The sequence below is a fragment of the Castor canadensis genome, chromosome 11 (genome assembly GCF_047511655.1).
Source record: "Castor canadensis chromosome 11, mCasCan1.hap1v2, whole genome shotgun sequence".
NCBI classification, from domain to species: Eukaryota; Metazoa; Chordata; class Mammalia; order Rodentia; family Castoridae; genus Castor; species Castor canadensis.
Genome location: NC_133396.1, coordinates 109,835,688 through 109,863,245, shown reverse-complemented (window position 1 = coordinate 109,863,245; position 27,558 = coordinate 109,835,688). Strand labels below are relative to the sequence as shown.

Genomic DNA, 27,558 nt, shown 5'->3' with positions numbered 1-27,558 from the left:
CAAGGTATTACCCTTATACAATTGCAAAACCAAGTTGTGTCTTTGCTCAGTCATACAACTTCAAGCTGCCAATGATTCACACCTGTACTCATAGCTACTCAGAAAGCCAGAGATCAAAAGGATCTCTATTTGAAGCCAACCTGGGCAAACAGTTCTTGAGACTGTATCTTAAAAATACCCAACACACACATACACACAAACACAGGGGCTGGGCAGAGTGGCTCAAGTGGTAGAGTGCCTGCCTAGCAAGTGTGAAGCCAAGTTCAAACCCCAGGGCCACCAAAAAAATAATAGCCCTTCATCATTTTGAGCATGTCATCTGTTTCCTGTTGGAACCCTGTCTAATATCCCTGATAAAGGTAGGTGATCATTTGAATTCATAGGCTTCATATTTTATCCAGGTACTTGAACCTTGCTCTCACGTGTATAACCTTAAACTCTTACAAGCTAACAGATCTGAAGGGTGAACTACTGGACTAAGTAGCAGAGTGACTCATATCTGGCTCATTTTGACTGGCTTGTTAAATGAATATTTTCCTCCCTCCTCTCTTCCAAGTATGGGATGATGGCATCAAGGAACAACAAATCTGAGACAGTAATAGCTCAGGCCCTTGTGACTTAGCCCCCAAAGAAACCAAGATGTTTAACAGCTTTTCCAGCCCTGTGACTGTGCAACTTTTTGTGTTTCAGGTCCCCAAAGCCTTATACAAGCTGATGGACTCTGCCTGCTGGGGCCCTCGTTTCTCCATAACCTGCTAGGAGGCCTCTGAGAAATCAGAAATCCCCAAGGATAATGACTCTATCCTCCTGTTGGTGCATCCTGGGTTTTCTTTATTTTCAGTACTAGGGATTGAACTCAGCGCCTTCACCTTAAACTACTCCACTAGCCCTGTTTTTGTGAAGGGTTTTCTGAGATAGGGTCTCACAAACTATTAGCCCAGGTTGGCTTTGAACTGCAGTCTTCCAGATCGCTGCCTCCTGAGTAACTAGGAGTACAGGCGTGAGCCACTGGTGCCCAGCCTTTTAGTTTGTTTTTGAGGTAGGGTCTCTAGCTAATTTTGCTAGGGCTGACCTGGAACCCAGATCCTTCTACCTCCACCTCCTGAGTAGCTGGGTTATGCCCAGCTGCTTTGGTATTGCAGTTTGAACTTAGGGCCTTGCATTTGCTAGGCAGGCACTCTACCACTTAAGCCACACTGCAGTAACACATTCTGTTTTTTCTAAAAGCAAAGTTTGAGCTAATTTTTGTATTTGGGGGTTTGAACTCAGGGTTTTGCACTTATTAGCCAGGGGAGCCATTCCCTACCGCTTAAGCTATGTCTCCAGCCCAGAGCTAATATTTTGATTTTTAAAAACTGTCAGCAGGGCTGGCTGAGTGGCTCAAGTGAAAGAGTGTCTGTCTAGCAAGCATGAGGCCCTGAGTTCAACCCCTAGTACTGGACAAAAAAAAGAAACAGATTCCTGAGGACATATTTATCCCAATGTCATCAACAATTTTTCAAAGTCATCCCCTTTGTTATTCACTATTATAATTTGTCAAGAAGTGTATCTCATGAATAATAATGAATTGTATACTTGGTAGTGGCCTACTTTATTTGAGGCAGATAACTTTCCCACAAAGCAATTTTTTTTTTTAAGACAGGGTCTCAAAATCCTTTTTACTATCTGGGAGTAAGGCATGCACCACCACATCTGGCTCAAGTACTTAGGGTTTTGTTGGATTTATTTTTTTCTTTGTAGCCCTGAAATTTGAACTCAGGCCACGCAGCCAGCCCGCCCTAGGGTTCTGTTTTGCTGTGTGGGCAGTGGAACTCAAGAGCCTTGCACATCCCCAGCCCAAAGCACTTAAGCCCACATATTTATATGGTGTTTTACAAACCTCTGTTAGCATATGTTCTTTCCATGCCTGCAGAAGAAACTGAGGCTAGGAGAGGTTTGGTGAATTATTAAGGTCACATACAAAGCAAATAGTAGGGCCCAAGGACTGCTGTTCTCACTACAACTTACTTGCTTCTATTAACCTGAGAATTTAGCTTAGACCTATTGGCAAGTCACTATACTCATACACACTAATACATGAACATCCTTTATAGTTAAAACTACAACCTGGACTTTAAACATGTAAGTTGCTGCTGCCTGCAAAAAAAATCACAAGATCAAATTTCCCTTCTATGTATAGTTGCCCCTCCATATCTGTGGGTTTCAGATCTATGGATTCAATCAACCACAGACTGAAAATATTTGGACATGGCAGGACGCTGGTGGCTCACATCTGTAATCCTAGCTACTCAGAAGGCAGAGATCAGGAGGATCGTGGTTCGAAGCCAGGCTGGAGGCAGCCTGGACAACTAGTTCACAAGGCTCTATCTCAAAAAAATCCATCACAAAAAAGGGCTGGTGGAGTGGCAAAAAAAAAAAAAAAAAAAAGTGCCAAGCAAAAAGAGGTTAAATTCTAGAGGACAAGCAAATTTGACCAAACTTAACAGATTTGAGGAACTCCAGGACATTTAAAAACTTTGAGGGAGATGGCAGAGCACTTGCCTAGCAAGCACCAGACCCTGAGTTCAAAACGCAGTACCGAAAGGAATAAATAAAAACTTTGAGAAGGAAATCTATAAATGAAATTTGTAAGGATACAAAGAGAAACTGTTACCTAGTAAAAGCAGATCGAAAAATTAGGAATAGCCTAAACATGAGTTTGGAGGAGCCAGTATCTCATGCTTTCTCCTTTATAAAGCGTTTGCACATTATAGTACTTGAGCAATCCTATTATTTCAGAGGAGGAAACGAGGCTTAGGGCAGAGTTACGATCTCCAATAGTAAAGGGTGGAGAGGCAGAAACAATCTCCAGCTTCTTCGCGCAGTTGTTCTCAGCAGTTCCCCCATCAAGAACACTGAAGCTACAGGAGAGAGGAGCTGGGATTTCCCTAGCTGCAGGACTTGGCCCGACCTCCAGGAGGCGCCAACGGCAGCTGGCCTACGGCTCCAACTGGGCGGATACTCCCGCCACGCGCCGGCGAAAAATTGGACTTGGAAATCCGCCAGCGCAGGCACCGCCTGCGCCAGGCCTTAAGCATCTTTAGTGCCAGGGCGGTGGGCGGGGCAGTTGGTCCCGTCGTCCCTCCCATTGGTACCCAGAGTAATGAACAGGTATCCATAGCCAGCAACAACCCGAGTAATGGAGCATCACGACAGGCACACGCTCGCTGATCGGCAGCGCGCCGGGCTCCACTGCGGCCCCGAGGCTCCTAGCGGGGCGGGGACGACTGCGCATGCGTGTAATGAAATACTCGCTCTCTACACCCCCTACCACCACCTAAAGAGGAACTGCTCCGGCAAATCTTTTGCAGATGTTCGCAGCCTACTCAAAGCGACTCAAACTCTTCTAGCCCAGTCCTCTTTAGGACAAGATTTCCTGATGTGAAACTCAAATCACACTGCAGCTTCATTTTATTTCTCCAAATGCTTCCTCCCCCTCCCCGTAGAATAAGCCAGGAAAAAGTCCCTTGCCTCAATTCAGAAACTTACCCTGCGAGCCTCCCCGAACCCCACCTAAACTCTTTCGCCGGTCTCCTGGGCCCTGGCTCATCCCCACGCACCATTTCTTCGCTTACTTCCTTCAGAAAACCTTTGCTGATTAACCCCGGTGGGACTGCAGACATCCAATTACTCCGGAGAGCGCTGAGGGCCAATATGAAGGCGGAGAGAATCGGGGGCAAAGGCGCCTAGAGCGAGAGCCGCCCGGCTCTTGCCCTCCCCTCCCCCACCGCGAGGAAAGTCAGGCAGCGGCTCGGGGACACAGCTGTATTGGGAAGCGGAGGCTCCTACATGGTAGGAGGAGGCACATCCCAGTCCCAGGAGGCCCGAGAACTCTGTACACAACGCGCGCGTGACCCCAGCCCCGTCCGCCCGCCCGCCCGCCCGCCCGCCATGCGGCCCGCCCGGGGCCCAGTCCGTGGAGGAAGCCCGGAGGAGCGAGTTAAGGCAGCTTGGCTGGAAGGGAGGGAGGAGTGGGAGTCGGCCAGGTCCCCCTGAAATGCTGGCTCACTGAGGGGACCAGCTTCTCACCTCCCACTCCCCTCTCGAGGACAGGGGGAAAGACAGTCAATAAATAAGCCCGAGGCGAGAAGGGACCCCGGGAGGCAGCGTCCAGGAAGGCTGGAGGTGCGGAACGAGAGGGCGGTGATCTTCCTTGGAGAAGCGTCAAACTCACGGCCTTGGAGGGTGCGGGCCCCACGTGAGGCCGTGGAGCAGCTCCCTTTAAAAGTTAAAATGGCTGCCATTAGGGACGGCCTGGTGGGAAGCTCCGACGAGGGGAGGCTTTGGGGACAACGGGGATTTATTGACGTCCACCCTCTTCAGGGAGCGGCCACGGTAGCCTTCGGGTCGGCCCAGATACAGGAGGTGCCTCCCCGGTCCCCCGGAGTACCTGGAGGGTCCTCCCGAGGGGACTCGGGTGAGCAGGGCAGGGGGCGTACGATGGGTGGGGAAGGGCAGCCGTCGGGTTCCCCCGACCCCCAGCCGGGGAGCCGGGGCGGAGAGCGCGGGCCGCGCGGTGGGAGCCGCGCACTTGCTCTCGGGGGGCACGTCCAGCCTCAGAGGCGGCGCGCATTCCCGGGGGAGCCCACTGGAGTCAGCGAATAAGGTGGGGCCGGGGACCGGCTCCGGCGGGAGCGCCCGCGAGGTAAACGGGGCCGGGGAAGTGTCGGCACCCTTCCGGAGCTGCTGCGGGCCGTGCAGGTAGCGCAGCAGTTCTTCCAGGGTGGTGACCTCCACCGCCTGCCCCGGGCAGCCTGGCGGCGGCGGCCTCACCAACACGCGCGGTGCGGGCCCGCCCGCCGCGTTGCCGCCCCGCGCGCGGCCCGGGCCCTCCTTGGCATTGTTCCCGTTCTGGTTCCACTCCCAGGGACCCCCGCTGGCGCGGAGGTGCTTGACCGGCAGCTCGGGCGTGGACTCCGGGGTGGGCAGGCAGGCCAGCTCCGGCGGGGGTCCGGCCTCTGGGGGAGGCAGGAAGGTAGTGTAGAGCTGTGGCGTCTGCGCCGCGTCTCCGTCCTTGGACGGCGGCGGTGGCTCTGGGCAGCCACCGTGCAGTCGGGCCAGACTGCGAAGGGAGAGAGGGCGCGGGAGCCCTGGGGTTTCGATGTCCTTGCTTCGACGTCGGTGTGCATGGCGACAAGCACAGGAGACCAGGAGGCCAGAGACTGAGGCGCCCAGGGCGAAGGCTGCAGCCACACTGGCCAGGAGGAGTGGGATGGGGACAGAGCGGGAGGCCGAGGCTGGGGCTAGGTCCCTGCGCACGCCTGCTGACCGAGAGGGAGGAGGGAGGCTCAGCCTGGGAAAGGCGGTGCAGGATGCTGCTGGGCCTAGAGGGCAAGTTTCGAGGTCTAACATCTCTTCTGCTGCCCTCCTTACAGCCTTGACCTTCCATCAAGGGATTCAACTTTCCTGACCCATCAACACACCACCCAGCGCAGTTCCTCTCACACACAGGCTAGAGCATGAGTCTGGGGCATCCCCAGCCCAGTTCTGGCCTCCTGTAGCCATGCCCAGAACAACTGCCAAACTGCCCGTGCAGAAGTAAGATGGCTGGGATGCCGTGCTCTGGAGAGAGGAGGCTCCAAACAGGCATTAGTTAGTGAGCACTCAACACCAGTCAGCACCAGGCTTAGAATTCTCCAAGAATCAGCAGCCCCACACTTCACTCCTGTCCCTCCCAGACAGCCCCCTTACCCTGAGTGTGAGCTCCAAGAGTGGAAGACTGGGGCCCAGAATGGGCATCACTGGGGGGACTGGGGGTCTCAAGGGAAGGGCCAGGACCCAGAAGCACTAGTGACAGAGACCAGGTCAGAGCCAGTGAGGCTCCTGCTCTCTGCCCCTGACACCCACTCAGGAGTCCTCCCCACCCCTTTTTGGAACCCAAGAGTCCAGAACTGCAGTCTCTACTTTCCCCTGGGCGTGGAAGGGTTCACCATGCAGGACATTCTTTCATTTATTTGTTTAAATACTATTTATTAAGCACCCTACTGTGTGCTGGGCACTGAGTATGTTAGGTATCCTTTCTGAGACTCAGAGTGCTCAGGGTGCTGATCTGCTTCTGCCCACTGGCACAGACTTGGGTGTGGGACGCATCAAGGGAAAGAGAAGCTGGGACAAGCTGACTCACCATAAGCAGAATCCCCAGGACCAGACTGACTCCCAGTAGCTCCATCTATGTAAAAGACAAGAGTGAAGATGGAGACAGAAGGAAGCTTCATGAATAACTGATGTAGATGACTGTGCCACAGAAGGCAAAAAAGACAAAAGTGCAAATATGGGATGCCATCTGTGGCCATCACAGCCATGAGCAGCTCTGACTGCCTTTCTGTTTACCTTGGCAGTCACCATGCTCCAAGGACTCCTGGTTCCCAGCCTGGTCCACATCAGCCCTAGGGGAAAAAAGGCTTGTCTCAGTGCAGTTCATACCCACCTCCTACCCCTGCCCTGGCTTGCTTTCTTAGTTGTGGAGAATGTTATTCTCAGGAAATCCAGGGGCCCCTCACTTACCCACCAGGTCCCCTGATATCCATGCAGCCTCTGGAGCTATGCCATCCACAGTAAGGGTCCTGAGAAGCCAGACAGCTCCTAGGGGAAAAATGAGTCATGTGAGGCTGGGACCCCCACCCCCGACTCCAGTCACATTCCTTTTCTACTTTCACCCTGGATTACAGGAAGCTCTCAACCTCATATTCCCATCCCATCCATCTCAGTCTCTACTCCAGATCCTGGTTGCTGCTCACCTTCAGAATGCCCAAGGTACCCTTCACTCTAACCAATCCCTCACATTTCTCTGCCACCTGGTACACCTGTGGATCTTTCTGTGCTCCTGCTGGCTCGGGAAGCTTGGCCAGGTAGCCCCTGGCCTCAGGCCCTTCTCACCTCTGACAGGCCCCATGCCGGGCACAACGGCTGAGAGGGAGGTAGACGATACAGCCAGAAAAGGCCACAAAAAGCCTGTGACCCTCAGTGTCCAACTCCAGCCCTATGATCCGTCGTGCCATTTGGGCTGCCCGCTTCCCACTGCACCTAGGGTGAGGCCGGAAGGAATCAGAATGTGGCAGGAGAGGCTACCTTTTCCCCTGAGAGTACTGATGAACAGGAGGGGAGGTATACAAGCTATGGAGGACAACCCATGGGATCACCCTGCACAGCACACTGTCAGGCCTTCTCATCAGCCCCTTTCTCTACCCCCCACACAGCTCCTGCCCCAGCAAAGCCATCATTGGTGTTCCCGACCCATTCCCACATTCCCATCTGCCATCTCCCAGCCTAACTCTGCCCTACAGGGGTTGCCCTCCAAAGGCTCACCGGGAGGGGCTGTAGGCATCAATCTCTTCCAATATGATGGGCTCAGATCCCCCAGATTGCCTCCCTGGGGGCAGCACCTTCAGTACTGTACCATCATTGGAGCCAAGGAACAGGACGGTGATGTTACTGTGAGGACCAGCCATGCCGTCCACAGCTACCTGGGTCAGTAGCGCCCTGGAGCAATAGACCTTTGGTGAGGGCAACCTGTCTAGTTAAAGCTTGAGCATTTTAAGGAGAGTTCAGGTCCTGGTTCCCACTCTTGCGTCCTTCTACCACACTCCAGGTCCCTTCTTAGGTCTTTCCCTCTACCTTCATGAGTTTTTCCTCCCACCAATGTGAGTTGTGGGGGTCAGAGAAAGAAGAATAGCTGAAGGAAGGAGACTGTGGTCAGTGTTTCATGGCCCCTACCTGCTAGTGAGAGTTAGGAGAGGCTGATGGGTGGCAGGTGGCACAGCAGGGTCCAGCAGAGGGTGAGCCTTGATGAAGATCAGGACATCATCAGGAAGGTCTTGAGATGAGGAGAACAAGGCAGCTCCGCCCACACCTGCACAGGACCCTGGCCTGGTGAGCACATAGGAAAGGGCCACCTTAGGGCAGGGAGCCAGGGTTTATTTAGGCGTATCCCCACAGTGGTCTTACACATCATGACCCCGCCCCCTCCACAGAGATACTCACACCACCACTCCCCTTCCCTATTGCAATTTTACTGCCAACCCACTACAGCCTTCTCCACAGGTCTTGACCACCCTATTCCTCCTCTCAAACCCACACCACTTGCTTCTGCCCCCACAAAAGTCACCCCCATCCTGAGTACCTGGGTAAGGGGACCCTGTCCTCAGACACAGGGGTCCAGGCCCCATCCAGACTCCTCTGCTCCTTGAACTTGCCCTCAAACCCATGCTCAATATCATCCAGGTAGAAGGCACAGACTGCAGAGCCAGGGATGCTGAGGGAGCCAGAAAAGATGCAGGACAGATGCTGAAAGGAACTCACAGCTCCTGCCAGGTGAGAAGTGGTAGCTACCCTTCATGCACCATATGAAGAGGCAGAGACTGAGGCGGGGCAGCCAATGGGTGCCATGCTAGGAGAAAAAAAGGTGGGCAGACAGCAAACTAGCTTTGTTTGGAGTGTCCCCTCACTGACCCAATCTGTAAACTTTGAGAGGGGAGTTTGGATGTTGGCAGGGCAAGGGACAGACTGGGTACACTAGTAAGCCTAGTACCTACCTATTGGTCTGGGTGGTGAAGACCCCGAAGAGAGCAGAGCGGCCATGTAAGTTCACAGGCCCAGTCAAGGCCTGTAAGACATCGAAGTAGAAGGTAGAGTCCCCGGGGACAGAGCAGTTGAGCCGAAGTTTCAGGAATGATGTCCAGTGGCGGTCCAAGGCCCGAGGTGAGCCACCCATGTCACGTTTACACACCCGGGCTACCCGGGAGAACTGCACCTGAGGGAAGAGAATAGTGGAGAGAGCCAAGGGGCTGAGAGGAATGTGGTGAGTTAGGGTACCATGTTAGCATAGTGAAGCCCACCAAACATAGTTTGATAAAGGAAGGGGAACTAAGGGAATATAATAGAGGGGTAAGCTTATTCAAAGTACACTGTACGCATCTATAGGATTATCAACATGAAACCCCTTTGTAGTATATATGCTAGTAAAAATTAGTTAAAAACTGGGCTCAAGTAGTAAAGAAAGGCCCTGGGTCCAACCCCAAGTACCACACACACACACACACACACACACACAAAAAGAAAGAAAGAAAAGCACCATGCTAAGAGACAAATGTTAAGTTTCAGATGTGGGGGCAGAGCTGGGGAACACTCAAGAGTTGAGGCTTGGAGTCCAGGGGATTGTGTTATGAAGATTAGGGTGAAGAGCTTTCCCCAGACTCAAACTGGCTCCTCAGGAACTCCTGCAGAACCCTCCAGTTACCCACCTCCAGTGCCCACCTCCTTACCCTCCCCAGCCGGGCATCCTCCACAGAGACCTCTCGGAAGAAGAAGTAGACATGGTCTCCATGCTCCAAGGCATGGACAAAGTGTGGCTCTAGGTGGATATGAAAGGGTACGGAAAATCATTTGTACCTGCTCAGAAACTCCTGGTCCCGCACCCCCTCCCATTGCGTACATGAACATGCCACCACACCATCTGCCTGCCCCCCACCCCAAAGTCCTCCCTCTGCACCTCCTCCCCAGGAACAGTGTCTCTCCCCCAGGCCCGCCTGACCTCGGAGCCACTTGGAGTCATACTTGGCGGAGCGAAGTGGGGGCTGAGGCCCAAGGCTTCTGTAAACTACAGCATCACTGGCCTGGAAATCCGCAGCTGTAGCTGAGTACAGGCTACCCTCTGGAGGGATGGGTCGGTGGGGTCAGGGGAGGGCTTGGGGATCTGTATTCTGCCTCTTATTGGGCCACCCATTCTCCTACCTAGGCCTGGCCCTTCCCCCTACCTCAACCCTCCACCCAGGGACACAGGAGAAAGACCAAGTTGGTAGAGGAGCTAGGGTGGGAACTCCCTCCAGCCACAAGCCTGCTTCTCATATGCCCTAGTGCACACCTGCAAAGATGGCCACATTGGACTGGGTGGCATCAAAGGGACATCGAGCCTGCCCACTCAGCTCCTCACCCTCCTGTTGCAGCGAAGTTATCTGGGGGCAGAGGAAGGAGGTTCCTGGAACCCTGGAGTCTTGGAGTCTGGCTCCGCAGCCCACTCCCTCCTGCCCCCTTGCCTCCTTCCCCAACCCCTCTGGATCCTTGCATTCCTGACCCCAGATCCTACTCCCTTCCCATCAAACTGATTGCTCATCTTGGGTTCTTCTCCCAACCCTGTTCTGCCCCCCTCCTCCTTTGTACCCCATAGCTGCGGCACACAGGGCTGAATGAATTTGTTCCGCAGGCCAGGAGTGTCTGGGAGTCCCAAGGAACGAGGACACGAATGTAGTTGTAGCACTCGTCCTAGAGAACCCGAAATTCTAGGTTAGTGATAGAGGACCCCTGTATTGGGATTAGGGGTCACAGAAAGTAAGGTTACTACCCTTGAACCAGTTACAGCAATGTGGGATAAAGTCAAAACTAAGCTATTTGTGAGCCCTGTGGCCTCAGGCAAGTCCTTTGGCCTCTCTGAGCCTCATTTGCTTCTTCTTTTTTTTTTTTCTTTGCAGTACTGGAGTTTGAACTCAAGGCCTACATCTTGAGACACTCCACCAGCTTTTTTTGTGAAGAGCTTTTTTTGAGTCAGGGTCTCGAGAACTATTTGTTCAGGCTGGCTTCGATCCCCAATCCTCCTGATCTCTGCCTCCTGAATAGCTAGGATTACAGGTGTGACCCACAGGCACCCGACTTGAGCCTCACTTTTCTTTTTTCTGAGGCGTATAAAGGGAACTAAAAAGTATAAGTTCTTTTTCCTTCCCACTGTGCTCTGTGGGCTGGGATGGAAAAGTGGGTAAGAACTTGGCCATGGAAGAGGACCCTTGGGCAGAAGCTGGAGGCAGGGAAGCTGCTCCTTCCCTCCAGTTATCCCTCCATTCCTCACCGTCAGCTTCCCCCGTACAGCACAGTTTTCCATATCTTGGCTCCTCCATGTTAGATACTGAAGGGAGAAATAGAAGAGGGAAAACTGTGAGCCAACCTGGACCCTTCTTCACATTGTAGTGCCTTTCAGATTCTTCTTCCACACATGTGGCGCCCATCAGACTCTTTCCCAGCCTCTTCCCCATGTCTGCACCTCCTCCCACACAGCCTCTTACCTTGTTGGGCACCAGCCCCTCCCCTTCTTCTTGGCCTTGAAGATCGAAGGAGAAAACATGATCCCTGACGGGATAGTAAGGAGGGATCAGAGTGAAGCCAAGGCACCTCACCCGAGCTCCTTAGCCCCCACCTTACCCACAGTCACCTGCTCAGGGACAACCACACAGACTTCCTACCCCCTAGCCTCCCCTTCACTCCATGCCTTGGCATTTGTGCTCTGCGTCCAAGCATGTCCATGTCCCATGGCTTGTGCACCTGCATGTGTCCCCTGCAAGATGCTGCAGTGGCCATGCAGGTCCCATGTCTGCCCAGGAGCATGCATGTCTGCCCCACAACTGTGCCTCGGCCAGTTTACCGGGCAGCCACTAGCAAGGTCCGGTTCAAGGTCAGGAATCTCTGAAAGTCCAGCCCAAGTTCTGCAGCAACAGCATCATCCTCCAGGCCCCGGAACCAGGATAATGGAGAAGTACCTAGAGGCACAGAGAGGTGGAGTACTGAGGGCAGCCGGCATACTACCCTCAACCCACCTCCCTCTCCAACCACATGAAACCTAGCCAGGGACAGAGTAGAGATGTGAAGTAAGGCCATTAGCAAAAATAATACCAATAGCATGGAGTACTTAATCTCTGCCAAGCACTGAGTTAGAATTTTATTTATTTTTTTGGCAGCACTGGGGTTTGAATTCAGGGGCTCAAACTTGCTAGACAGGCATTCTTACCGCTTGAGCCACTCTACCAGCCCTTTTTTGTGAAGGGATTTTTCAAGATAGAGCTCCTGAACTATTTGCCCAGGCTGGCTTTCAACTGTGATCTTCCTGATCTCTGCCTCCTAGATAACTAGGATACAGACATGAGCCACTGGCACCCAGCTGTATTGTCTCATTTAATACATCAACTTTCTGAACTAGGCACTCAACATTGGCCCTATTTCACAGATGAGGAGCCTGAATCTCAGGACAATAAAAGATTTACATGAGCTCATTTAGCTTGGAAGTGGTAGGCACCAGGATTTAGATCAAGGTCTGTCTGACTTCAGAGCTAAGCCCAGTTTCTTCTTGGGACAACAAACTCCCTCTCAGGCCCACACTGTCCCATCTGGAGCATTTACTCCCTCCATTTCTCCTAGCTCACTCTCTCTGCATCCTCCCCCCAAGACTCTGCACAGGCCACCTCAGCCCTCCAAGGTTTCTGTCTCTCTCTCTCTCTCTCTCTTTCTTTTTTTTTTTTTTTTTTTGCGGTGTGGGGGGCAGGTACTGGGGTTTGAGGGTTTGAGCTCAGGGCCTCACACTTGCTAGGCAGGCACTCTACCATTTGAATCACTCCACCTGGTTTCTGCCTCTTCTAACCAATTCTGTCATTCACCTGGTCTGATCATGGAAATCAGTTATGAGTGTTCAAAGGAAGTTCAGAGCTAACACAACAGATCACACCTGTAATCCTAACTACTCTGGAAGCAAACATGGGGGAGGAGGGAAAGGCAGATATCCGAGGATTGGTTTTCACAAGTCTCCATCTTAACCAATGGCTGGGCATGATGGCATGTGCCTGTCATCCCAGCTATAATGGGAAGCACAAGCAGGAGGATCACAGCTCAGGCTAGTCTGAGCATAAAGCAAAACTCTACCTCAAAAATAACCAACACATATACACACATGCAAAAATAAATAAATAAATAAAAAAAACCAAATAAGAAAAAAAGCAGAAATAAAAGAAACAAATAAAAAAACACAAAAAGGGCTGGTGGAGTGGCTCAAGCAGTAGAGCACCTGCCTAGCAGCATGAGGCTCTGAGTAGTGCAAAAAAGAAACAAAAAAAGGAAGCCCAGGATGCTCAGGGTTAGATGATTTATCATTCATAAAGTTCTTAGAACTGCATCTAGCACATGTGTTTGCTATTCTTATCTATCCCCCAACAATTAATCCTAATGACCCAACTACAGCTCCTCCATCTTTAAAATTATTCTAAATCCTACATATAGATGGGTTTGATGGTACACATCTGTAATCCCAGCACTTGGGAGGTTGAGGCAGGAGAATCATAAATTCCAGGCCAGCCTGGGCTACATAATGAGACCCTGTCTCAAAAAAACAAAAACCAAACAAAAACAACAAAACCCCTAAATATTTAACAGGAACCTGCAAATAGATAAAGGTTCTTAGAAAAAGTGGGCTATGAGTTCTATCATGATAAGACCTAGGCTTACTGGTGGTACAAGTGGGAAAAGGAGGTAAGAGGCATATGAATTAATCCCAGGCCTTCACTTTGTAGGTAAGAATAAAAACAAACAAATATAAAGCATTTACTATGTGACTGTTCTCAGTGCTTCACTTCATTTATATTAAATATATTACCCCATTTAGTTCTCTAAATAACTCCATGAGGTAGACTACCTTCATTTTACAGATGAGTAGACTGAGGTAGACAGGTTAGATAACCTTAACCAAGGTCACACAGCTATTGAGCAGCTTAACAGGGATTCAAATCAGCTAAGGTTTAGTCTGGCTGAGAGCTCAGTTTTTGTTTGTTTTTTTTGGTGAAACTCAGGGTTTCATAAAGCAAGTACTCTACCACTTGAGTCACACCTCCAGTTCATTTTGCTGTGGTTATTTTGGAGATGGGGTCGTGAGAACTATTTGTCCGAGCTGGCTTCGAAACTCGATCCTCCCAAGTAGGTAGGATTACAGGAGTGAGTCACATGTGCCAGGTCTGAGACAGAGGTCTTGCTATGTAACCCAGGCTGGCTATGAACTCACAATCCTCCTGCCTCAGCCTCCCAAGTATTGGGATTACCGAACAACACTTAACCACCTAACAACACTGCTTCTAAGTACTGAGAGGCCCAGAGATGAGAAAAAACTGACCTGAGGTACCAGCTTGCTCTACCTGTTTGGTCCCCTTGATTGGTCAGGCTCTTAGTTTCCTGGAGGCTAGGAGCCTTCCTGCACCTTGTTCCACTTTCTACTTGCTCAGAGAAGGTCAAGGTGGGTAAAAGGCACTCACCTTGCAGGTCAGAGGTTAGCAGAGGGAGGGGGTCCTGGGGAAAGACAGCCTGAGTATGGGGAAGTGAGAGCAGCAGCAGCAGTAGCAGCAAGGGCATGAAGTGAGGGGCACGGGGCATCCTGTGTGGGGCGGCTCAGGCCCCAGGGTGTGCCCCCTCACCCATATGCTGGCCCTGAAAGAGGAGACAGAGAAAGGTGGGGGGAGGGACCCGTTCCCTCCACCCCTGCTGCACACAGGCTCCTCCCCAGGTCTATCCCCAGAAGACCTTGTGGGGTGGGGGAAAGGACCTTCTCTGCTGAACTGCCCCAGTCCCAGCCAGCTGCCACTGTCACTCAAGGCTCTTCCCTCTCCAACTGGCCCAAACTGGCTGGTGTGAGGCCTGGCAGCATGACCCCAGGTAAAGACGGGACATACCAGCTCCCCCTCCCAGCCTTCTCACTCAGCCTTTCCTCTCTCCTGACTGTGTCTGGGACATTCGGTAGGTGACACCTCCTGGCCCCCCTCATGCTAACCCTTTCTCAGCTATAATTAGACATTGAAGCCTTAAAATTATAAATAGTGACTCCTTGGCACAGGGAGGAGGCAGAGGGCACCTAGTCAACTCCTCCTCTTTCATAGACCCCCATGGCACCATGGGAGCAATGCAGGCACCGCACCCAAGCAGAGGCAGCTAGCTGTATGGCAGCCATGGTCTTCTCTAGGGCTGAGGAAGAACAGAATGAGGGGCAGACAGCCTAGGGGTCATTGTCCTGGTCCAAGTTCATACTTCAGGGGTCCTTCCCCACTGCTAGGGAAGAAGCTGGGCAGGAAGGGAGTTGGGGTTGGGGGGGAGGAGGGCTGTCTTAGCCAAAAATGAATCTGCATCAAAGCCAGATCAGAGGCTAAATTTAGCTCTGGCTGCAGCTGTCTCCTCGACCACTGGGCCCCCTCCCAGCCTCTCTAGCCCCCTATTCCCTCCCTGGCTCCTAAGAATCAGTGCATGAACTTGATGGGGGGGAGAGCAGACGCACCCCCTATGAGGAGCCAGGGATAGAAGGGACCGGTGAGGCGGAATGGCTGAACGTGCCCCTCTTTCCCTTTCTTCTCTCATTGGGCTGCCTCTGAAATTGAAATATAAATAATTCAATGACAGGCAATTGTAGCCCGAAGTCCAGGAAAAGATGGATATGGTGGAAGGGATCGTGAGACAAGTCTCATTCCCACTCATCAGCCTCCCCCCTGCCAGCTGACCCTGGCTGGACCCACAGTGGGAAGTGCACACCAGCTTCCTGCCTTTCCCTGAAATTGAAGTGAGGGGCTGAGGAGGCTCTGGAAATCAGGTCAGGAAGGGTAAGAATCCTTTCTTTTGTGAACAGATCACAACGAGCCTTAGTTCCCCATCCCATGTCCCTTAAAGGAAAAATCCCCAGGGTTAAGATCCAGCCCCTTCTATCTCCCCAGTAATTCCACTCTTGAAGCCAGGATCCAAGTGCCCCCCACCCCCAACCCAGCATCACTGGTGGGGAGGCACTGACGTCAGGTTGGGCCCAAGAGAGCTGGAGGAGGGGAGGGGGTGGGAACACTTAATGATGACCCCTTCCCCAGGGGCAGAGCAGTCAGCTAGCTAACGACCCTCTGGTGTTGAAAGGCCGAGCCTTCCTCCCTCTCCCATCTGTGCTTCCGGATGCTGTGCTCCCAGGGTGAGAGAAAGGGACACAGCTTGTCTCCTATGTTCCCCTACTGCCCCCCCGCCCAAGTTGCCCTGGGCAACTGGTATCTTCACCCTGGAAACAACTTTGGTCTCTGGCAAGTGAGGAAAACAGCCAGACCCTCTCCCTGCTCCCTGGCGGCACCTGCTTGCATCCCCTACCCTTTCCTTACCTGGGGTGGCGAGTCCTGTGGGGGACTGAAGGGGATAGGATACCTCTGACCTGAGGAAAGAAGGGACAAAAGGAGGGAAGAGATTGAGTTAGACCTCCCTTACCGCATCTCTTAAAAGTAAATGTGAAAAATCAGGAAAAGTCTGTTGAGGCTAGTATAGGGGAGATGCTGGGTTGGGGGTGGGGTGGACTATGATGACATTTAATTTGGTTACAAAGGTACTGCCAGTTTCATGCTGGGGATGGCCCCTAGCCAGAAACTCCTGTAACTTCAGAGACAGCCTTGTGTAAAGGATGATTGGGAGAGTTTGTGGGGCAAGACGACCACTCCCATGTTAAAACCTTCATAATTCAACAGCCTTCTTAGCAAAAGCGCCCTAGCTAGGGACAATAGAGGCTAATTTGCATCTCATTTGCATGCTCTTCATTTCCAGGCAAAATGCTCTGATAGCAAGTACCCCCAGCCCCTTCCTTCATAAGAAAGCAAGCCCTTCCTCCCTTCCATCCAACCTCTCCTCACACCGCCCCCCACGCACATTTTAGACTGGATTAGTCCAGCCTCTAAAAACATTTGGTTGGCCTTTCTCTTGGCCCACTAGACGCAACTGTAATACATCTTTAAGAGGGCTTTCCATAGCTGCTTGGGGGAAGCAGCATCTGGATGGCTCCCACCCAACCCCTGGCCTGGGGTGAGGTTTACTGAGACCTGGAGGAATCCCAGGGAGAGACCTGGCCACTCTGTCTCCCCTTCTAGATCCTCTCCTTGCTGGGAGGAGGAAACAGCCCTTCTCTCTTCTCCTGGCGGGGCAGCCACCTCTGGGGAGTGGCCGAGGTCATAGTCACCGTCAAGCAGAGGTGGGGAAGGGATAGGGGAGGCCGGGCTGGGGACAATAGCAGGAAGCCTTCGGGCTGTTCGTCCGCCCCAGTCCACCTTCCTCAAGGGGGCTCGGAGGTGCGCCAAGGAGCCTAGCAGAACAGGCGCGTTCCCTTCTCAAGACCTTCCCCCCACCACCACCCTTCGCTGGGCACCCACCCTCCCTCCAACCCAGCCCCCAACGAGCATAATCCAGGTGTCTAGAGCTTTGCGTGAGGTGGGCCTCGGGCCAGGGGCTCGACGTGTCTCCCCCTCACTGGATCCGGGCTCCGAGGAGGGGCGGGTAGCAGAGTCCGGGCCGGGACCGGGTCCCAGAGCCACGTTAGCGGGAGGAGGGGCTGGAGGGGCCTGCAGGCGCAGACCGAGTGGGGATGGGAGCTGGAGTAGGGGAGCGGAGGCGGGTCTCCCAGGCCAGGGAAACAGGGCCAGAGGCTGGGAACCGACGAGGGCGGGCCCTAGGCCGGCGCCGAGCGGGTCCGTGAGCCTGGATGCAACCGCTAGTTCTGCTCTCCTCCGTGGGAGACCAGTCTAATAAAGCCCCGGGGCGAATGGGGTGAAGGAAAGGGATGGGCGCTGGGACCGATGTTTCCTCGGGGCTCCATTCCCCGACTCCACTCAAACCAGTCCCTCAAGAGAGTGCTCAGACTCCTACTAGCACAAGGACGGAGATGCAGCCCTCACCAAAGTCCCGAACGACTCGTCCCCTTTCCCATCCCCGTAGGGATATCGAGAGACTTTGGTTCTCCGCGGGTCTCAGAGCCTTAGTTTCCCTCCCTGGGAGGCAAGGGACCAGCCTTTCCACCCTCCTCTGTAAATCCCCTTTAGTGCTCCTCAATCTAGCGAGACTTGACACCGACAGAGATCAGGGGGAAGAGGAGTCTAGACCCTGCGCATAACAGTGCAGTGACGGGGCTGGGCAATGTCCCCTCCTCCTCCGAGCACCCCAACTCCGCTGACCCTCTCTGTCAGACGGGCACACAGAGCGTTGGAACCCTCCCGGATCCCTCTAACACTTTGGGAGCGTGACCCCGGCCTGCGGCCCTCGGGGTCTCTCCCCACCTCCTTGCAGCCCCATCCCTGCCTAGGAGTACTTGCTCGGAGATCCGGGTCAGCAGGAGCGAGATCGCAGCTGGCGGCCGGCAGCTCCGCGCTGAGCAGAGTTCGCAATCCGTGGCTGGGGTTCTGGCAAGGTGCGATGAGCGTCCTTATTGGACGGTACTGGGATCTGGGCTCCGGGGCGCTGTGGGGTTGTGAGAACCCTAGGTCCGAGCGGCAGCCCCTACTCCCGCCGCGGATCCGCGGAGGAAAACAATGCGACCGCCCGGAGCTCTGGGCTCGGCCCCAGCCGCCCCGCCCGCCTCCTGGCCGGCCCCACCTCCAACCCGCCTCTTGGTCGCCACAACGAATCGCATCCTCAGAGGTCGGCCAGACACCGCCTTCCCGCCACCTCTCCGCCAATAGGACTGATCGGGGGCGGGGAGTCAGAAGCACAGTCCACCCAGAGGGCCGAACCGGGAGGGTGAGCTCGAGACCCGAGACAGGCGCGAGATGGAGAGATCCACGGACAGTCGCTGAGACTCGGACACAGGAAGACACACACACAGAGAAACAGAGATTGGCTGTCAGAGGAGGGGCCCTGGGGAGAAATGTCAGGGAGGACGGAAGAGAAGCTGAGAGAAAAGAGACAGGAAACCCGGGGGCCTCCGCTGGGCTGGGCTGTCAGAGCCTGCGCGATCCTCCCTCGCTTCCCCTCAGTGCCTTTAGCGACCCTGCTCCCTAGGGAGTCTCCTGACTCTCTCCTCGACTCGGCCCCAACCCTCCGTTCCTCCTGTTTATTCTTTTACCTCTGTCTCCTGTGTATCCCCTTGTGCCGCCTCCGGTTCATCCTGACCCCCAAAAAAGGAGGCCTAGTATGCACTTGGGGGCTTGAGGCCTGGGAAAGGAAAGGAAAGCGTCCTCAGGAGGTTTTTTTGTCCCCATCATCTCCTCCTCTCTTACATCTACAATCAAAGCAGGATGGGCTTCGGGCCACCATGCCGGGAACTAAGGAGCCAGGAAGCTAGGGTGCTTCCAGTCAGGCAGCTGGTTGATGAAAGAGAACAGATGAGAGGGCAAAAGCCAAAAGAGAGATGTGGAGACAAGACTGATTCAGGGAAACACAGGAAGACGAGCCATAGGTTTAGTGGTGCCCTACCTTTCCTTAGAGGGTCCTAGACATCTCTCCAAATAGCAAAAGTGCTCCTTCTCCATCCCCACCCTCCATAAAGACCCTTTGATTTGGGGAGTGTCAGTGAGGAGGAAGAATAAGGCTAGTTCAGACAGTACTGTTTGGCTGCCACCTTAGTATTGCTTCCTAGGCTTCCTCCCTGCGTGGGTCTGGGACAAAAGACATTCTCAAAATTCCCAGGAAAGTAGGTGGCCTGGGAGACATTGGCATTCTCTGGTAGTGTTAGCTGAGTGGGCACGTCCACCCACATCTTGGTCACTGTATTAGAGGAAAGTAGGGACAAGGAGTTATCATTTCTACAACAGCCTTAACTGGATAGGGATCATCATAAACTGGGCTAAACCCCACAGTGAGTGAGCAACACACACACACACTGAAAGACAGACATAGAGATTTAAGGTCAGGTGAAGGGTGGGGGCAGGGGGGAGAAATGACCCAAGCCTTGTATGCACATATGAATAATAAAAGAAAAAAAAAAAAAGGTCAGGTGAACTAGTAAGAAAAAACAGAACCTGAAACAAAGGAACAACACCTACACAAGATTAGCTGCTGAGGAACCCAAGCAATTTGGCAGATGGTTGAATTAGTCAGGGGTTGTTTAAAAGGCTAGAAAGAAGTTTTGTGGGGATTTTTTTTTTTTTTTAGTTTTGGTGATACTAGGGGTTTGAACTCAGGGCTTCACACTTGCTAGGCGGAAGCTGTACCACTTGAGCCACTCTGCCAGCACTAGAAAGAAATTTTGAGAAAGCTCCCTCAAAATTTAGAGATACTCAGAGATTAAAGTAAATGTGCCTCCCAATAAATAAATAAATAAGTTTCCTCAGCTTCTAACATAGAGCTTACATACTCAAATATGTACTTATTGAACAGATTAGTAAATAAGGGTGAAAGGGCAAGTCATTTAAAGTGTTAAGACATTGGGGGGGAGGGGGTGGGGGAAGGGACCAGGGGGCAGAAATGACCCAAACAATGTATGCACATGTGAATAAATAAATAATTAAAAAAAAATAAAGTCTTAAGACATTAGATAGATGAACCCCCAGCACAATAATAAATAAATAAATAAAAGACATTGTATCTATTGTATCCTTTAGCTGATACATTTGTACTTTTCTGGGGAGTTTAAATTGAGAGTGAAAAGCATGGCAGATGAGCAAGAAATCATGTACAAACTGGAAAACATTAAAGAGATCAGGAGTCAGGCACCAGTGACTCATGCCTGTAATCCTAGATACTCAGGAGGCAGATATCAGGAAGATCACAAGTTGAAGCCAGCCCCAGAGAAATAGTTCTTGAGACCCTATCTTGGAAATACTCAACACAAAAGAAAGCTGGAGGAGTGGCTCAAGTGGTAGAATGCCTGCTTGGTAAGCATGAGGCCCTGAGTTCAAACCTCAGTACAATACACACCCCCCCAAAAAAAAAGAGATCAGGAGCAAGATCCTGCAGATGGAGAAGATCAAGGCCCATCTGAAGGCTGAGTTTGAGCACTTGAGTCAGTGGAGAGGCACTGGAAGGGATACAAGCAGGAGATGGACTCCAGCGACAGGAGACAATGGCCAAGGTAGAGGAACTCCACCTGATCTATGCTGACATTGCTGTGATGGATCACTATCACACAATCTGTGAACAACCTAAACAAGCCGCTACATGATGAGTGGAAGTCACTAAGGGAACATGTGTGCCCTGCACATGACTCTGGGCCTGCAGAGCCCTTCTGACTTGTGTGAAGAGGAGGAGAAGCTCTTAGATTACTTTGAGAAGAAGAAAGCAGAATAGCAGAAGGAGTCTTGAGTCCCCCTCTCTACCATGCTGGGGAATGGCTCAAGTGGTAGAGTACTTGCATGTGCAAGGCTGTGAGTTCAAACACCAATACTGCAAAAAAGAAAAGAAAGAAAAGAATTCCCCCACCCTAATCCCTGACCACTGCAACTGATGCTGCCCAGCAACTCCAAGTGGCCAAGAAGCTGGTAGAGAGCCTGCCTAGCAAGTGCAAGGCCCTGAGTTCAACACCAACCCCCCAACCCCCAGAAAAAAAGTGACCAAGAAGCAGAACACTCAGTGGGCTGTCACTTTCAGGCAGCAGCCTCCACCTATGAAGGCTGTTTGTCATATCACCAGCAAATTCACTGAATTAATCTATATGTCCTCTTCTTGATTTTTTTTCTTTTATTTGTTTATTTTTATTTATTTATTTGTGGTACTGGGACTTTAACTCCGGGCCTTCATCTTGAATCACTCCACCAGCCCTATTTTTTTCACGAACTATTTGCCCAGGCTAGCTTCGAACCACAATCTTCCTATTTTCTGCCTCCTGAATAGCTAGGATTATAGTGGTGAACCACTGGCACCCAGCTTGATTTTGTTTTTTACTATACTGTGGTTTGAACTCAGGGCTTTGTGCTTGCTAGACAAGCATTCCACCAGTTGAGCCATTCCCCCAGCATGTGTGCCCTCTTTGTGAAGCCAAGAGTAAGTTTAGGAGCCCCAAAACACACAAACAGAAGCAGGATGAATGAAGAGAGAGAATGTGTAAATCTCTGTTGTCATAAGCCCTCCCCTTAGCCAGAGTTATTGATGCCCTGATGTGACAAAAAAAAAAAAAAAAATCCTTCCTGACCTCCACCAAGTCTCCTATTTATAATATAATTAAAGCACAACACCTCTGTCACTTCGCTCTTATTTCTATTTCTGGTTTAGGAAGAGATGCAGGTCAGGTGCTAATGACTGTGTCTGATGATTTCCTTCTCTTCTACTCACATTTCAACCACAGCCCTTGTTTGGAGTTGAGGGCATGGCAAAAGGCCCTGCCAGATGTGACTTTGACTCTTGTGCCTGACTCCTGGAGTCCAAGCAGCTGTAAGATTTGGGACCTGGAGAAGGCTCATATCTTGTTTTAGGAAAAGGTTCCAATATTTCCCTTCCCTATACTTTTGTCTTAGAATCTGAAGGGGCAGCATTCTTACCTGACTTCCCAACAGGCTGGTGCTTCTATTTCCTCTACCCTACCTTCATCCTTAGGGCCCAGAGGTAGCTTAAATAAACCTTTCTTTTTACATACATTTGTGAGGTCTGGATGTTATTCTGCAGCTGTCTTGACTCAAGTTGTCTAGATATACTAAAGTTCTTAGGTACCAGGCTGTGTTTCTGGGAATCCTGAGAACTGTGGACCTTTTCCCTCATACCTCTAGCTTGCAAATTAGTACAAGTTCCCCACAGTGAAAACAGCCAAACCCACTGTGTAAGTCCTGCTTAGCTTAAAAGCATCCTTGGTTGGAAAGGAGTGGATGTACATTCAAGTGGGTACCAATCACTTTACAATGTAAGCATATTCGCTCTTTTAGGTTTGTCTTCAACAAAGCTGCCTTAGCTCAGGACAGCTATTGGCCACTCCTTTCCTCTGGATTGTGCAGGTGACCTTTCCTCCCAAAAGCAAAGGCACCAGGCTCCACAACACCCACAACTTTCCTCTCTACCAAATCTAGGGCTTGAACTCAGGGCCTGCACCTTGAGCCACTCCACCAGCCCTTTTTTGTGATGAGTTTTTTTGAGATAGGGTCTCAAGAACTATTTGCCCTGGCTGGCTTCTAACCTCGATTCTCCTGATCTTTGCCTCCTGAGTAGCTAGGATTACAGGTATGAGCCACTAGTGCTTGGCTAAAGCTAGGGCTTCTAGTTGAGTCACTCGTAGACTTAAGAAGGTAGGGACTGACTGACTGGAAAAATTTTAGTCCTAGGCTGGGGGAGTGGAGAGATTTTTTTCCTTCTTCCCTTAACTGTAGTTTTAAGTTGCCACAGTACATGTGTTCATAATATCAAAGGCTTTTCTGCTTTTTGAAAGTAAGCACTGTGTCCCTGTAAATCCCTTTAAACAACCATTCATTCACTGGAGGGAAAGAAAGAAAGAAAGCCTTTCCACTCAGTACAATGGAAGCACATAGTAGGTATTAACTAATACAAAGAAATAAAGAATGAAAAAGTTTTAAGGCCTAGCTCAAATATTAATCCAATCCAGTAAGTGTTAAACAATTCAGGCACAATTTCTACACAATCCACTATGGGATATGAATCTAGTCTTTAAGAAAATGACAAGCTATTTGAAATAAAACAAGAGTTACATGTATTGATTAAAAAGCTAAATACTGGGTTGGAGGAGTGGCTCAAGTGGTAGGGTGCTTGCCTAGTAAGCATGATCACCTGAGTTCAAACCCCAGCGCTGCAAAAAAAAAAAAAAAAAAAAAAAGCTAAATACCAAAAGCCAGGTGTGGTAGCACAGGTGTGTAATCCCAGCACTCTGGAGGCTGAGGCAGGAGAATTAAGAGTTTGACAGTCTGGACTATATAGTCAGACCCTGTCTGAAAACACCAAAAAAACAAAAATAAACAAACAAAAAGCAAAGTCTAAAAGAAAGGTATACTGAACATGAATTCTTAAATGCAAAGATAATAAATCCTCCTCATGATGACTGCAGGGAAAGATGTTGGATACATTTTAAATTACTTTTTTTTTCAGTGCTGTATATGTAACTCAGGCCCTTGAGCAGACTATGAAGCAAGCTACCACTGAACTACATCTCTAGCTGTTGGATACATTTTATCATGGAGGACAGGGGAAGTTTGGTGGGAGTTAGCTTCTAGAAAAGAGAAAATACTGCAAAGAGGGACAGAAGTTAAGCAAAAGGTCTTACTTGATGAGCATGGAGCCTGAGGTCTGGACTAGTTAGAAGCTGGAGAAAGAGAGGGACAAATTGTGGAAGGTGAGTAGGCTAAAATAATTGATAGGAGTAGGATATCATTTTAAGTTTTTTAATTTAAAGGGTGTAACTTGTTGAAATGTTTTGTTCTGTAAGCAAGAGGGCAGAGATCTACTAAAAAGAACACAAATGGGGAGCTCCACAGATGAGGGGAGAGGCAGTCAGATAAGGATTATGACACTGGGTATGGGAAGAAATGATGACTGAGTTTTCCAAAAGAGAAATCAAAACCACTCTCTTCATACTCTCCTGGTGTTAAAAAAAAAAAAAAAAAAAAGTCCCACAGATCAGAGACTATAAACTTACAAATTTAGGATCTCCAAGCTGGGAAAATCACCCCTCTCCTAATCCCTAAAAATGGCTTCTTCAAACTTCCTTTTTTCTCAAGTTCCCTTCCTCACCACTTCCTTGTTCATATCAGCAGAATCTGCATCCATCTTCAGAGAATACAGAGGCAATAAAATGAGGATTCCATCAACTTTTTGCCTCCACAGACGTACTTAGTCACATCATTGCAGCGCTCTCATTCCATGGAAGAGGTGTCCATATCTCCTGTCCATTGTACATGTAGCCTGTCTGCTTTGCTCAACACTGTAGCCTTTCCACTTAGCACAGTGGCAGCACATAGTAGGTGTTAACTAATACATTAGTTGAATAAATCTGTAGGGTTTTTTTCTAGTTAGGTCCTTAATTCTAAATCTTCAAATCCTTTTTTCATCTATTTGTTTAGACTGTCTCTTTTTTTTTTTTTTTTTTGTGGTACTGGAGTTTGAACTCAGGGCTTCATGCTTCCTGGACAGGCCCTCTACCATTTAAGCTACTCTGCCAGCCCTAGGCAGAGTCTTAGTGTGGTGCCCAGGTTGGCCTCCTAGCAATCCTGTTTCAGTCTCTAGAGTGACCAGGACTATAGACACATCCCCATTCCCAGCTTCTTTCTTTTTAAAAAGTTCAATCAATTAATTAATTGATTTTGGGTGGTACTGGAATTTGAACTCACAGCTTTGTACTTGCTAGACAGTCACTCTACTCTGAGCTTGAGCCACACCTCCAGGCCAGTTAATTAATTTTTTGAGAAAGTGTTTCCCTGTATAGACCAGGTTGGCCTTGAACTTACAATCCTCCTGCCTCAGCCTCCAGAGTGCTGGGATTATAGATGTGTACCACCATGTTTGGCTTTTTGTTTCTTATTTTTAGCCTTTTCTTTTCTACTGACATCTTGCCCTCAACATATACACATGCTCAGATATTGCCCATGGTTAAAAGAAGAAAGATTTCAGGCATGGTAGTGCACACCTGTAATACCAGCACTCAGTATGGCAAGGCAAGAGGAGGATCACAAATTCAAGCCAGACTAGGCTATATAGTGAGAACCTGTCTCAAAAAAAATAACTGGAGGTGTGGCACAAATGGTAGAGCACAAGTAGGAGATGCTGAGTTCAATTCCTAGTTCAGTAATTTAAAAAAATCCCAACCTTTTTTCTTGATCTTTACCTATATTTAGCATATATGACTGGATCCATTTTCAGGATTCTCATTCAATGTAGTTTTTGCCCCCCTTCCCCCCACCCATGGAGACTGCTATCATCAAACCCACCAATAATCTCTTGAGGGTTTTTTGGTTTGGGTTTTGTTTTTTTGGTGGTGCTGGTTCTTGTTCCTAGGCAAGTATTCCACCACTGAGCCACAACCCCCAAGCATCAATGGCCTCTTCATCACATTTCAATAAATAGCTCTTCAGTCATACTTTTACCCTCTTGGTGGCACTTGACACTCTTGACCTCTCCTCCTTGACATGCTCTCCTCTTTTACCTCATGGGATTCTTTTTTCTCTTGTCAGAGACTAGGGACTTAATAAATATGTATTTCTCAAGTGGGTGAATGGCTTCCCTTCTATCAATATCATCTTTCTCAGCCTTTTCTGGCCTCTCCTTAAATGTTGGTGTTTCCTAGGGTCAAGTCCTTAGCCACCCTTCTTATTCTTTTTTTTTTTTTTTTGGTGGGGCTGGGGTTTGAACACAGGGCTTTGCATTTGCAAAGCAGGCACTCTACTGCTTGAGTCACACCTCCAGTCCTAGCCACCCCTCTTGCTGTTCACATTCTCATTGGTCAAGATAATCCACACCAAATTACAATAACTATCTATTTATCATAACTACTCATCATAAAATCTGGGCATTCAATTCAGGTCTTTCTCTGAGCTCTAGACTTAGATGTACAATTGCTTATTGGATATTTCCATTTGTATTTTTCTTTTATTTTTCCCTTAAATATAACCCTAGACTTAAAGGATTAAATACCTTTCTTTCTTTTTCAGTACTGGGGTTTGAACCCAGGGCTTCAAGCTTGGTAGGCTTGTGCTCTAACTTGTAAGCCATGCTGCCAGCCCTCCATTTGGATGTATAGTGTGCACTTAACACTTAGTCTAAAGATAGGAAACTTATCTTTTTATCTTTCTATCCCTAGCACTTAGTGTCTGGCATATAATAAGTAGAAGAACAAATAAATGCATCAAAGATTAAAAGGGGAAAAAGATTAAAAGCTGTGAATTATCTTCAGCTATAGCAGACTGTGAAGTCTGAAGTCTTGCTTGACTGTCTTAAATCACACTACTTTCTCTTCATGATAAAATACTTATCCTAACCGAGGTAAATCTCAGCTAGAGCTAGGTGTGTGGCTCAGGGGTAGAGGTCATGCTTGTTAGCATGTGCGAGGCCTGTGTTCAATCTCAAACACCTCAGCTAAACCAAAGAGCAGACTGCTCCAGTATGAACATTTTTATTTTTAATTCATTTATATATTTATTTATTTTGTGGTACTGGGACTTGAACACGGGGCCTACACCTTAAGTCACTCCACCAGCCCTTTTGTGTGAAGGATTTTTTCGAGATAGGGTCCTCAAACTGTTTGTCCAGGCTAACTTCAAACCAAAATCCTCCTGATCTCTGCCTCCTGAGTAGCTAGGATTATAGGCATGAGCCACTGTTGTCTGACTTGCAGTTCTTGAGATCAAACCCAGAGCCTTGTACATGTTAGGCAAGCCTCTACCACAAAGGTATACTGCAAATAGAATATTCAAAAAGTATTATTGGTTTCCTGTGGGTTAATTAGTGGAAAGAGCACAATTTGGAGTCATTAAGACCTATACCTCTGGAGTAAAGTTTTTGGATAAACTATTTATATCTAAGTCTGAGTCTGTCATCTGTGAATAGACATAATACATTCCTGCCTACCTCAGGGACTGAATAAGAAAATACGGTAAAATGTTTTGTAAACTGAAAGTGTTTCATACATTTAAAATTCCCTCATTGAACCAGTTATTGTTCACTCAGAGGCACAGTAAAATCATCCAAGAATATAGTAAGGACCCCAGCGTCTAGAACATAAATACTTAATACTATTTGCTGCTTCTTTATATGTTCAAAAGGTTGCAATTTTCAATTTTTTCTGCTTGTTTCTATGCCTTCTCTTGCTGTATTATAATTGTTATCATGGTTCTTCATTATATTTTTGTGGGACTGGGCTTTGAACTCAGGGTTTTGCACTCACAAAGTGGGTACTTTACTGCTTGAGCCACATCTCCAGTCTATTTTGCTCTGGTTATTTTGGAGACTGGGTCTCTTGAACTGTTAACCCAGGCGGGCCTTGAACCTCGATCCTCCAGCTCTCACCAAGTAACTAGGGTTATAGCTGTGAGCCACCATTGCCTGGCAATGATCACGATTCTTACTTGTATGAGTTTCTTTTTCCATTTGCTGCTA

The 27,558-nt window shown here is 49.7% G+C and overlaps 2 protein-coding genes across 13 annotated transcripts in view; one reads left to right on the top strand and one right to left on the bottom strand.

The window, feature by feature from the left end:
- Gabpb2 (GA binding protein transcription factor subunit beta 2) overlaps positions 1 to 2,611 on the top strand; it is a 34,739-nt gene extending 32,128 nt beyond the window's left edge. The window contains exon 9 of the mRNA XM_074048158.1: positions 691 to 2,611. Coding sequence (XP_073904259.1) covers positions 691 to 759 — 69 coding nt within the window. The 3' untranslated portion in view covers positions 760 to 2,611. The remainder of the gene's footprint in view (positions 1 to 690) is intronic.
- Positions 2,612 to 3,432: 821 nt separating this feature from the next.
- Sema6c (semaphorin 6C) lies at positions 3,433 to 18,184 on the bottom strand. 12 transcript variants are annotated; one of them, XM_074048145.1, is made up of 21 exons: positions 17,912 to 18,184; positions 15,948 to 15,997; positions 15,098 to 15,187; positions 14,088 to 14,259; positions 11,444 to 11,558; positions 11,088 to 11,151; positions 10,874 to 10,930; positions 10,195 to 10,296; positions 9,899 to 9,989; positions 9,569 to 9,688; positions 9,300 to 9,388; positions 8,571 to 8,788; positions 8,159 to 8,290; positions 7,753 to 7,905; positions 7,345 to 7,518; positions 6,916 to 7,062; positions 6,544 to 6,621; positions 6,370 to 6,425; positions 6,164 to 6,208; positions 5,731 to 5,826; positions 3,433 to 5,300 (listed from the first exon to the last, which is right to left on the bottom strand). In XM_074048145.1, the coding sequence occupies exons 4-21, from the start codon at positions 14,203 to 14,205 to the stop codon at positions 4,261 to 4,263; spliced, it is 2,895 nt and encodes a 964-aa protein (XP_073904246.1). In that variant the 5' UTR covers positions 14,206 to 14,259; positions 15,098 to 15,187; positions 15,948 to 15,997; positions 17,912 to 18,184; the 3' UTR covers positions 3,433 to 4,260. The 12 variants fall into 12 exon arrangements, with proteins under 12 accessions (XP_073904246.1, XP_073904243.1, XP_020011423.2 ...); XM_074048142.1 differs by having other exon boundaries at positions 17,916 to 18,184; XM_020155834.2 differs by lacking the exon at positions 17,912 to 18,184 and adding an exon at positions 16,653 to 16,961.
- Positions 18,185 to 27,558: the final 9,374 nt, after the last annotated feature.